Genomic DNA, 12432 nt, shown 5'->3' on the forward strand with positions numbered 1-12432 from the left:
AACCAACAACCCCTAACCCTGCAGGTGATCTCTTGCTCTTCGGCTCCCTCTGCTGGTTATTATTATTTGTCTTCCAGATGTTGTCATTCTCTTTTGCTTTGCTTACTGGCGGCCTATTTGCAATAAAGTGTGCCCAATGTGCCCTTCTTTATTTTCTTTTATTTATAGCCCACAGGGCCGACTAGTGTGGTTCACCTGTGGGGCATCGGTGCCCTGTGGCCAAGGTCCGCCAGCAAGATTTCAGGCCCTCATGGCCGGTTCCAGCAGAGGGGCCATGCCCCAACCCATGGGGTCCATAAGTGGTGCTCGGCCACAGGCATGTGGTCTATAATGTGGTGCATCGATGCAGACAGCTGGTTCTGGGAATTTCGGGCGCACAATGGCCGACCCACGCACGCTCCCCTCGGCGCCCAACGGCGCACAGGTCATGTGGGAGACAAAAGGGGAAAGACAATTGAGCGAGGGGTAAGGTCACAAGGGTACACGTCAAAAAGGCAATGCAAGGCCAAATGCGTACGGAGGGCGAAGTGAGAAAGCTCGTCCCTACCGTACGTCACCCCCCTGTTACCTAGCCCACCCTTGCCCTTACCCCATATGTACAAAACCTACACATTACCAAATTCGTCACTACTGTCACGTCTCCCCATATTTCCTCTATACCAAATTCGTCACCACAATCCCTCTATCCAAAATTTGCCATCACCAAATTCATCATCAGTCCTCATAAGGAGGCAGAGATGGAACATCAAAGCACAATGTCACACCCACGTCATGATGCGTCTCACAATCCAAACATTTGCATCATAAAAAATAATCAAAACATGGCATGGTGTGGAGTACCTGTCACCTCAGGTGAGTGGATGCAGATGGTGCGAGGAGATCCTTCATCCTAACTATCCTCTAAATGACTTTAACACACTTTACACTACCCGGGGTCTTTCCCTGCCAATCCATTGGCCAACTTACACTATGGGTTCTAATAACCAATTCCCATTGGCCAAACTGTGGTGCTCCTCAATTTGGGGTCTCACTCCCCCGATTCATCTCCCGGTGCTCTAGCACAATTTCTGGGATGCGACGTGTACCTCTCCCAACAGGTCTACCCACCTGCACACCTCCACCACTGTAGTTGCCACCCGAGCTTACCTAGCTCCTTACCCTAACCTAACTAACTGGGGACAGCCCTTCTCCTGGCTCTGTCACCCCATGGTGCCCTCTGGCACTGGGCTACCCGGGTCCGTCCTCCGGATCCTCGGGCCCCATCCACAACAACTACTACCGGCTCCCAGAGCCCACCTGCGGCCTCACCTGGCCGACATCCTCACAGTGGTGGAGCGCCCAACCAACTACACACACTAACAGGCTACACGCCCAGCCATTTCCACAACACCAATGCACCCATTCACATACCATTCTGTCACCCGCACCACAGATGCCAATATCCAACCACAATTTACCTATACCCTCTACCTAACACTTGCACTACCCGCCCCGGGTATCCGTGATGGGGGTCCACTCTTCCCCCATTCACACCTTCGCACCATCCACTCCACTCCACAATTTCCACCATTCTCACTCCACGACCATCCATTCCAATCCTCCAGACCATTTATTCCATACACCTGTCTTTCATTCACCTGTCGTTGCACACCTGTGCAATCCTACCTGGTGCCACCTGCACCCTCCTCCTCTTCGTGGACCATTTGGTCAACACAACACACAATCACCACTACTCCCTCATACACTGCTCCACACACCTGTTCAGTTGCACACCTGTGCAATCACACCTGTTCAATCATACCTGTTCAATCCTCACACACACGGCATCATCTCAGCTAACTACTCCCCTCTGAAACTTGCGCTTCCCAGTCGTCCCTTTAAACTATTGCGCTCCCACGTCATTATAATCCACACTAATCTACCTGCGTCCCCACTACAGGTATCAGTCACTAACTACCCTTATCGTCACCTAATGTCATCTTCTAGAGCCCTATCAATATAACCTAACCCACCCGGGCTAGTTTTCACTGCCATACACCCCATAATCTATTGCTCCTTTGCCCCCACCTGTGAGGGATGGTGGATTTGCCATCCCACCACATCGGGGGTCTCTCACTACCAATTTCGCTCGTCCAAATCCAACAATTCAAAAATTTTCCATTTACTGCCAATTCTATTCACTTTTCTAAATTTCGTTTTAAATCACTATCACTATCACCATCACCCGTCTACTTATTACATCCTCTCGGTGCGCCAATTTCCTTCGAAAGCTCGGCTTCGTACAGCCGAGCCATGAACGCGGGTTCTCTTGTGCCAGCGGCTGGATACGTCCCGCATTCGTGGCAGGGATGGGGGCTTACCCGGGCCGAGATCCCACGCACCACCTCGGCGTGGAGCCATCCAATGTCCCGATCTCGACCTGCCGGCACGTCTCAATAGAAAGTGGTCGCCATGACGACCCTTCCTATCGGGCGGCCCGCTCCGTCTAGTGGAGCCCGGACGCGGCCGTTCCACGCGAGGCCCAGCGTGGATCGCGCACGGCAGTTCTTTCGAAACCGCCGTGGTTCGGATCCCCGCTGGTTCTCGCGGCACGCGAAGCCCGGCACGCACCGAGGGCCCGATTCGGCTATAAGTCGTTCTAAACTCTACCCCGTCTAACGTCGATGCTTCACCTGGACGCTTACACCCCGCAGCCCGTTCCTTGCTCACACATCCAGCCGTGCCCATGCTCCTCGTACCTTTCCTTACACACCCAGGTACACCCATTCCACTCACAGCCTTGGTCACACACCTGACCACCGAACACTTTGGCACACATTCGTTGCTCGCACACCTCACCAATACACCTCTTCGCGCCCCCTCCTCGGTCACTTCCTCTGTGACAATCACAGGTGTGCTCTCAAGCCTCTCATTCGCACACCCAACCACGTGCCTCACCACCAACTCAAATGTGCCTTCCCACACACGCTCTACCATTCCAGGTGTGCATCCTTCCATTCCAGGTGTACATCCTCGCTCACCTGTCACAACCAACTCACGCTCCGTTTCACTCTCACTACTCTCACCTCCACTCTTGACAACGCACTCTTTCCTCATGCACCCGTCCGTTACACACCTTTCTCGCGCACACCCTCCCGTTACATCCTCTGTAACACTCACCACAGGCGTACACTTCCTCGTTACATCCTCTGTAACACTCACCACAGGTGTACACTCTCTCGTTACTTCCTCCGTAACACTCACCACAGGTGTACACTCTCTCGTTACTTCCTCCGTAACACTCACCACAGGTGTACACTCTCTCGTTACTTCCTCCGTAACACTCACCACAGACGTACACTTTCTCGTTACATCCTCTGTAACACTCACCACAGGTGTACACTCTCTCGTTACTTCCTCCGTAACACTCACCACAGGTGTACACTCTCTCGTTACTTCCTCCGTAACACTCACCACACCACGCTTCCATGTACCCCCTCGCACACGCGCTTCGACCGACTCACTCTCGCCAGCACCCTCACTCCTTGGCACACACTTTTTCCTCACACACCCCAGAGTCGGACTTTCTCGCACACCTCTTTCACACACCAGACCTGTCGCACACTTCACCAACGGCCTTTCACGAACACCCGGATCCAAACCAATCCCCAAGCCGACTGAAGCTTTCCTCACATCATATACATTGCCACTCACCTCCGTACCTTGTCTCCGCACCTCCTTTGCCACCTGCAAACTTTTTATTTGGTTAGTGAGCATCTCATCATGATTTGAACACAGACTTTGTACATTATCCATTTCTCCCTGCAATTCCCGGGCTACCTCCGTCATCTCTTCAATTTCAATGCCCACTTCCGCTTTTTCTGTACTCACCTCGACGACCGTTGGCTTTAATAAAATTCCCTCTACCTCATCGGTCGCCGGCTTTTCCAAGCCCCGGGTCGCGATTTCTACCCCCGTCATTGTACCCGTGCTTTCCTCCGCTTCGCTCAACCAGCGCTTTTCGACTCGCGTTACCTCCTCGTGCACCCCTGGGACCCTTTCGCCCAACTTGCGGTCTCTGTCCCTCTGCTCCCGTGCCTCTCTATCGGCCCTCATTCCGTTCGTTGTTGCTTCAATTTGGTTTCCCAATTTGTTCGTTATTGCTTCCATTTGGTTTCCCAATTTGTTCGTTATTGCTTCCATTTGGTTTCCCAATTTGTTTAACAATCGCTCACTGTTCCGCTTCAAATGGGCTTCCATTTCAGCCATAATTAATTGCATGTCTTCCACCGTTGGTACAAAGGGCGCGGCAAAATTTGGTGCCGCTACACCCACATGCGTGAGGACGCCATTTTGTGCACCTGATACACCCTCAACCACACCTTCTTTACTCTCCTCCACCATTTTTTTTCCTAAGTCCTGGGTCGATTCTACCCCGTCTATCTCTCCCACCGGCATCCCGTCGCCTTGAACAGCCATGGCGCGATTTCAAAATTCGGGTTTTGCTTTAAAAAAACAAATTTCGGCAGCTCGTAATTTTGACCAAAATTTTTTTTCTAGATGTTTTAAAAATTTGGTTCGGGACCCGAATTCCACTCCCAGACACCAATTGTTATAGATCGCGGTTAGATGTTATAGACCGAGCGGTGGTGTAAGACCGCGACCTAACAAAACTCACCCGATTCACCCAGACTTTGGCCGTATCGCACCCCAGCTGCTCAATGAGGGAAAAGACGAAAACGACGCAATGCAAAGAGGAAAACGAAGGCAAAGAAAGGTTTGGAAATACGACTGAATTTATTGACTATTTACACACAAGCAAAAAGAAAGCAGTCACGTTTATTTACAAGCACATAAGACGCAGGTGACACAGGGAAAATACTAGCTTATACAGACTTAATTAACCCAGGACAGAACAAACAAAAGACACTGACTCACGCAGGGAATTGCAGGAGGTGGATGGCTGGAGGTGAACGCTTGGTGGAGCCAACGCGGAGCTTGGTGGAGCTGATCGCTTGGTGGAGCCAACGCGGAGCTTGGTGGAGCTGAACGCTTGGTGGAGCCAACGCGGAGCTTGGTGGAGCTGAACGCTTGGTGGAGCTGAACGCTTGGTGGAGCCAACGCGGAGCTTGGGGGATTGGTGTGACGGGTTCTCTCTCCTTCCTTAGTCCCACCCAGTCCAACAACTTCCTCTCTTGCTTCAGGACTCTTTCTCTCTCTTTCTTGGTCCCTCACTCTTTACCACCGACTCCTCACCGCAACCAACGCAACCACTTGACCACCACCTCTACTGACTGACTCTTCACCACTCTGCACTTGACGACCGACTCCCAACCAACTCAGACCAACTCAAAGTCCAACTCCAGGCCTTTCTGTCTTCTGCTCTCCTCTGTAAAAACGCATCTCCCCCTGGACACGCCCTTGCCTTGGGTTATATAGGCCCCCGCCCCTCAACCTTTGCGACCCTCCCCGATCGCTCTTCCTCCGCCCTCTCTAGCCGAACCCCTGGCTCATGGTTGGTCGAGTGGGGCGGGCTCACTCCTCCCCTCTATGACGAGGTGGAGACACGCCTTTCTTCCCCGACTCGAGCCTCGTGGTCAATGGCGGATGAAGGGAAAAAACCGACCAAAATGCGGAAGGCGCTTCGAATTGCAATTGACGGAAAGGGGGGAATGGAAGGGAATCTATCTCTTTCACTGGTGCAATGGAGTATTTCAATTAATGGAAGACACAGCCTTACGCTAATACACAGAATAAGAGATAACTATCAACAGGTATATTCTATTACTTGGCTGACGTGTATGCTTGTGGACTATGGGACGCCCTTTTGGTCTTTACACAGCTCCGGAGGCAGGAGGCACAGAATAAACAATAATCACAACAATACAGCACACAATCAAAAAAAATATACAGTCCTCATATCCACAACAATACGATCTTCACAATACATATTACTCGATCGCTCCTGGGATAAAAACGCAGCAGTGTATTAGCACTAGATCCAATGAAGGCCTGAAGGGCAATTTATCTGATGAATTTTTATTATTATTATTATTTTTTAATCCAAACATCACACTCGATCTTCCTCTGGATGAAAGAGGAGGCCATGAAAAGTTTGGGTGCACTGGTTCCTGCAGGGTCCAAATGCATAAACGAACACACACAAACGAACTTTCTTATTTATGTATACAGTATAATATTGTACGGGGTTAAATCAGTACTCCTGCATAGCCGCTCTATCAGTCCCTGTCACTCGATCCATCTGTGTGGAAAGTGGGGACCAAACCAATTGCAAACTTTGAGAAGTGCAGAGCGGCACCATCTTGCTTTGCAGTCGTTTCATCTGCATTGTCCCATTGCTGAATTTTTGGGAGAAGAAAGTTTTGAAGTATGTCTGTCCGTTCTTTGTATCATGGAGGATGTTGGGTCCAATGAGTTGGGTTGACGTCATTCTGCAACAAATAAGCAGTTTTGACCGACTTTAGTTGCGGTAATGTCCTTCTTCCCTTCCTTCTTCTTCTTCAAAAAGTCCTTAAAAATTGCCTAAATTGCACGATGACTTACTCCACTCTCCCTCACAGCTTGTCTGATCGACTTATTTTGGCTCCTTCTGAACACGCCTCCTACCTGGTCATTGTTTTCTGATGATCTCACAGTGGTACTCTTCCCGCTCTTCTTACGTCCAACTGAACCAGTTGTTATAAGCTTTTGGTGACAGTTTTTAATTGTTTTTGGATCCAAGGTGGCTTTTCTTGCCGCCACCATCTTTGAACTGCAATTACCGGCTGTCAAGCCTCATACAGTGCAGCAATTCAAGCTCTTTGAGCAACAGTTAATCTCTCAGCCATGATGGATCGATCTGAAAACAAAGAAAATCTTAGTTCAGACCTGGCCACTAGTTGTGCATACCTCAAGAAATGGTGCTTGAAGGCCAGTCCTTCAATAACGGTACCATCTTTTTTTTCTTTTCTTTTTTGCACCGTGTTCGTAACGAACGTGACCTCGACACTTCTCTGAATGAATAGCCAGTAATTGAAGGAAGAGAAACAATCGTTGTATTTGGGGGTCATCTTGGACTGAAGTGCTGACAAACAGGTTTACCAAGCTATCAATATTTGGGACTGCTTCCCCCCTCCTACCCACGAATGTGCCGGAGGGTTCAACTTGGGGTGCTCGTGCACAGACGTTACGATTATCTGTCGTGCTGCTCTGTAGCTGAGTATCTTTGCTATTATTGTGCCACTTGGTAGCTGAGTAAGCCTGGTGTTGGCTTAATGGTTAAGGTGGCTGGCTTAAGATCTTAGGGTCTTGAATTTGAGCCCCTGTCGTGCCGTTGAAATAACACCTTGTGGGTTGATTCAGCCTGTCGTCCTTCCGAGGTCGGCAAAATGAGTCCCAGCATACTGGGATAAGCCATTCGAGTATCCCTGTGTCGGAGTGACGATCCATCCAGGATTGTAAACCTTAACCAATGAAACTACCTCACAGCTCCTATGTGCTTCAGGGCATGAAAGGAATGTTTCATTTATTTATTTTTGTAGCCAAGTGTCTTTGCTCCAGTGTCGTTGAATTTGATTTGTGTCAGAACTGTTGGTACATGACTAGAACGGCAGAAAGACGAAGTGAGACTGTAACGATGGTAACTGGCACGATGAAACCAATGAACACGGCTTGGTTACCAGTTTTGTCCAGTACCCTCCACCACATCTTTACCGCCAGGAAGCCACACTGAAACAAACACCTTTTAAAAATGGAGGACGTCTCATCATCTGGCCAATACCTCAACGATGTCAGTCAACAACCAGTTTTGAGGATGCATCAAACTCGGCAGGAGAAACCTCTTATCGACACGGTGTGGCAACTGGAATGGGAACGAGGTCGTGACCAGGCTCTTAACTCGCACCTGTTCCCCAATCCATCCATACAAATTCCTGATTATGATTTGCCTCAATGGACCTGGAATGAGCCGGATCGTTTCTAAACTGATGTTGCCCACTGTGCAGAGCTGGATTGCATTTATGGGGGAAGGTTGTGCCAGGCCTCCTCTGTTTCTGTGGTGCTGCTGAGACTCTTGCTCATGTGAAGGAAGCTTTCCCATGCTGGACTTCCGGGGGCCTAAATTGTGCGATTGTCGGCTTTTACATTCAACATGCGTCACAGTCGGTGCTGTTTCCTTTGAATTTGACGCGAATGCTTCCTTGTGCTGCCAGGTGCTAATCAACGACTTCTTCTTGGTTGCCTGCCTTGACGACTTCATTGAAAATGCACGTCTCTTCATTTTCGAGACGTTCTGTCGTATCCACCAGTGCATCAGCATCGGGTACAATTATCCCACACTACTCCCATACATGAACATGTGCTGTGTCCACTTCGTCCATCTAACTCTTCCTCTCCTCTTCTGTTATTTTTTTTCTTCATCCACTTACCCCTCAGCCTTCTTCACCCCTTCTCCTGCGCCATTCCTCCACCCTGCCATCCTTTTAATCTCTTCCACAATCCCTTGCAACCAAACAACCCTTCTTCTTCTTCATGTTGCCACATCCTATTTGAAATCCAATGAAAACGTCTGTCCTGCTCTAACCCCTCCCCCTTTACTTTCGGCCTCAGCATGCTTGCAGAGAAGCTGAACATGAGTCCTGAGGAGGCCGAGCGATGGATTGTCAACCTCATCCGCAATGCACGATTGGATGCTAAGATCGACTCCAAACTAGTTCGTTCCCACCGACCTCACCTTCGTCACCTCGTTTGTTATAATCACCAATGCCTACTGCATGCTTTTGTGCAAATGTGAGTGATTGCATGTGTGTGTGTGCAGGGCCACGTCGTGATGGGAAACAATGCGGTGTCCCCGTACCAGCAAGTGATAGAGAAGACCAAAAATTTGTCCTTTCGCAGTCAGATGCTGCTCGTCAACATTGAGAAGAAGCTTCCACACAGCCATCGCAATGAGGTAACTAGAACAGCACGTGGTAGATAGAGCACATACCTCTGCCAGACTGTATAATTTTTTTTATTTTTTATTGATTGATTGATTGATTTATTTATTTTTGTATACTGAATCGAGGCTCGTGAAAGAGCTAACATTTATTTCACAAACAAATCAACCAGACAAACAAAATATACAAAAAGAGGGAGCGGAAGACAAGATGGGGAGAGAAGGGGAAGCACACAACCACACCATTTGAGAGCAGGGAGAAGTGTGGGATGGAGAGGGCTTGGGGGCAGGAGGTGTGGGAAGGGGAGGGGGGGGGGGGGGGGAGAGGTATAAAACACAAGGGGACCGAAATTAGCGGGGGTAGAAAAGATCAAGGTTTTGGATGGGGGAGGATAAGAGATGGTGGTGAACAGCTGTTTTAAAGACCTGGAGGGTGGAGTGGGATTGAAGAGAGTGAGGGAGTTTGTTCCAGAGGCGGGAGAAAAGAGGAAGGAAGGAGTGAAGGTGAGCAGAAAGTCTTGATTTTGGCAGTTTATCCATAAGAGGGTTGCAGGCAGATCTTGTGCGACCTGTAGGAATATTTGGGGGACAGAGCCCAGAGAGGGCTGGGGGGGCAAGGCCAGAGAGGAGTCGGTAGAAGACGGAAAGACCACCAACCTGCCTGCGGTGAGTGAGTGAAAGGCCCTTGGAGTTAGCTTCATCGCGGGAGATTCCAATGATTCTGAACGCTTTGGTTTCAACAGCGTGAAGACGGGCTAGGTGTGAGGCAGGAGCACCAGACAAGAGGGGAGAGCAGTATTCCATAGGCATAGAGGTTTTGTATCCTCTATACAAAAGTATTCCATAGAGGTTTGCGTTTTGTATCCAAATGATAGGTCCGATCTGCATCCGGACCTTGATCAAAATGTAATCGGCTTATTAATTGACACCTAACCAACTCGTCCACCAAGATTAGTCACAATCCGTCCACAGCTTTTTTGAGATATCTTGCTATATATCGTTTTGGCCTCCTCATGGTGATGAATCGCTTTTTTTTTTAAATAGGAAATTCTCGGATCCAGATCCGGATTCTCACCAAAATCTAATCTAATTGTCCTTGGTACACACCCAATCTGTCCACCAAGTTTTTTCTGAATCTGTCCAAAACTTTTTCAGAGGGAGAGCTCAAAAGTAGGAAGGCCAACTTCACATCCTTTCCAAAGGATTTCTTACACATTGAAGCAACACCCTGCCCGTGAAGTCGGAATGATAGTTTACAGTGGGGTTGGGAATCAAACCCACACTTGACAACTCAAAGGCAACGTCTGTCTATCTTTTTATTTTGAAATTACAAAATTGATTTTCTCTTCCCATGTCCCATCCCTTTTCTCACAGGGACAAAGCTGGGCTTCTCATGAAGTGTTTTAATGAAGACCATTCAGTCGTTTTGTCCATTGGCTTTCCTTCAAGCAATTCAACCATCCACCATGTCTCTCCTTGGGTTTTGCTCCACTTGCAACCGAACACTTGTACCTCGAAACATCACTTTATCACGAAAATCTGATTTCTCGCTTTGAAAAAAGTCATTCATGCTCTTTCAACATCTGTACAAAATGGACGTTTGAAATAAAGAACTTGTTGGGATTTGGAGCTTGGGGTTATCATTTCCATTGCCATACAGGCTTATGGAATTGTTGCGTGCACCAAGTATAGGCTTATGGAATTGTGCGCACCAAGTATAGGCTTATGAAATTGTTGCGTGCAGCAAGTATAGGCTTATGAAATTGTTGCGCGCACCAAGTATAGGCTTATGGAATTGTTGCGCGCACCAAGTATAGGCTTAAGGAATTGTTGCCTGCAGCACTATAGGCTTATGGAATTGTTGCGCGCACCAAGTATAGGCTTATGGAATTGTTGCGCGCACCAAGTATAGGCTTATGGAATTGTTGCGCACACCAAGTATAGGCTTAAGGAATTGTTGCCTGCAGCACTATAGGCTTATGGAATTGTTGCGCGCACCAAGTATAGGCTTATGGAATTGTTGCCTGCAGCACTATAGGCTTATGGAATTGTTGCGTGCACCAAGTATAGGCTTATGGAATTGTTGCGCACACCAATTATAGGCTTATGGAATTGTTGCGCGCACCAAGTATAGGCTTATGGAATTGTTGCGCACACCAATTATAGGCTTAATGAATTGTTGCATGCACCAAGTATAGGCTTATGGAATTGTTGCGCACATCAAGTATAGGCTTATGGAATTGTTGCCTGCAGCACTATAGGCTTATTGAATTGTTGCGTGCACCACTGTAGGCTTATTGAATTGTTGCGTGCACCACTGTAGGCTTATTGAATTGTTGCATGCACAAACTGTTAGCTTATAGAATTGTTGCATTCTGTTATCAATGCAATGACCCCGAAGACTCAGCGCTCTGTGAACCTGGAGGAAGACATAAATTGTTACTTTTTTCCTGCGATTGTGTCGCTACCAAACTCATCTAATCATGCATTCTTTGCTACGCTTCTTGCAGGCAACATCCTGATGATGATCTCAAAACATTTGTGCTGATGCTCCTGTGTTGTGATATGAAGAAGGCATTTGAAGAACCACGAGACATAGTTTGGTTATTAAGAAAGCAGACCACAAACATCTTGTGAATGGCTGTCGCCAAATGTGCCACGTGCAATGGAAAACCGACAATTATTTTGAGATATTTTAATGGTTTGTTTTGCCATATAGTGATTGGAACCATTTTGAAAACACATCGATGCAGCAAATCCAGTATGGATCTGTGAATCGCCCTCCAGGGTTCTTTATTTGAGAAAATTCAAGATTTTGAAATAGTGGCTTTCAGAAACAAAAAATCTTCTGTTGCAGTTGCAGATTGCTTTTGGAATTGTTTTTCATTTTCCCCACAAAACACTGAGTTCAGAAGTTCTTCAATATATTTTACCTCTGCTGCTGATTTCCTGGATGGGTACTATAGACTCGAGGTAACTGTGCCGCTGATGCAGTGTTCCCTGCAGGTTAGGGTCGGAGTTTGGGGAGAGTGCCGGTGATACTGCGAAGGATACCTTGGGATCTTCAGCATGCACCATATTTTGTGCTGTGGTTAATAATTCCCGTTTGCAGCGGGGATCAGTAAACCACTTGCACTGTGTGGTACATGTTTAGGTGAAAATTATAAGTCGACCCTCACGCCCCTTGAAGGTCGGAGGAAATTTTTATTTCTTTCTTTATTTTTGTGTGACCATGACCTGACCCTGGATACCACAAACACGCGTATGCGATTTATTACCTCCGCTACCAAAGGTGGATGAAGGTTATGTTTTCTCCCCTGTCTGTCTGTGAACAAGATATCTCAAAAAGTTATGGACGAAACTTGGTGGACAGGTTGGGTGTGTGACAAGGATTAATCGTTTCGATTTTGGTGAAGATCTGAATATGATTCGGATACGAGAATTATTTAATTTTTAAGTGAATCTTCACCATTGAGAGATGGTGTGAAAAGCGACATATAACATATTTGAAAAAGTTA

General features: G+C 47.8%; 1 protein-coding gene and 1 long non-coding RNA gene across 2 annotated transcripts in view; both read left to right on the forward strand.

Moving 5' to 3' along the window:
* The window catches only part of EIF3E (eukaryotic translation initiation factor 3 subunit E), a 40522-nt gene extending 29979 nt beyond the window's left edge, over positions 1-10543 (forward strand). The window contains exons 10-13 of the mRNA XM_068117501.2: positions 8190-8299; positions 8587-8689; positions 8795-8929; positions 10289-10543. Of these exons, the coding sequence (XP_067973602.1) occupies positions 8190-8299; positions 8587-8689; positions 8795-8929; positions 10289-10321 (381 nt within the window). The 3' untranslated portion in view covers positions 10322-10543. The remainder of the gene's footprint in view (positions 1-8189; positions 8300-8586; positions 8690-8794; positions 8930-10288) is intronic.
* A 228-nt stretch (positions 10544-10771) lies between these two features.
* Positions 10772-11367, forward strand: LOC144892226 (uncharacterized). Its single transcript, XR_013623442.1, has 2 exons — positions 10772-10858; positions 11207-11367. It is a non-coding gene; the product is annotated as an uncharacterized LOC144892226 (long non-coding RNA).
* The last annotated feature ends 1065 nt before the right edge of the window (positions 11368-12432 follow it).

Source organism: Myxine glutinosa, chromosome 5, assembly GCF_964187855.1.
Source record: "Myxine glutinosa chromosome 5, kmMyxGlut1.1, whole genome shotgun sequence".
NCBI lineage: Eukaryota > Metazoa > Chordata > Myxini > Myxiniformes > Myxinidae > Myxine > Myxine glutinosa.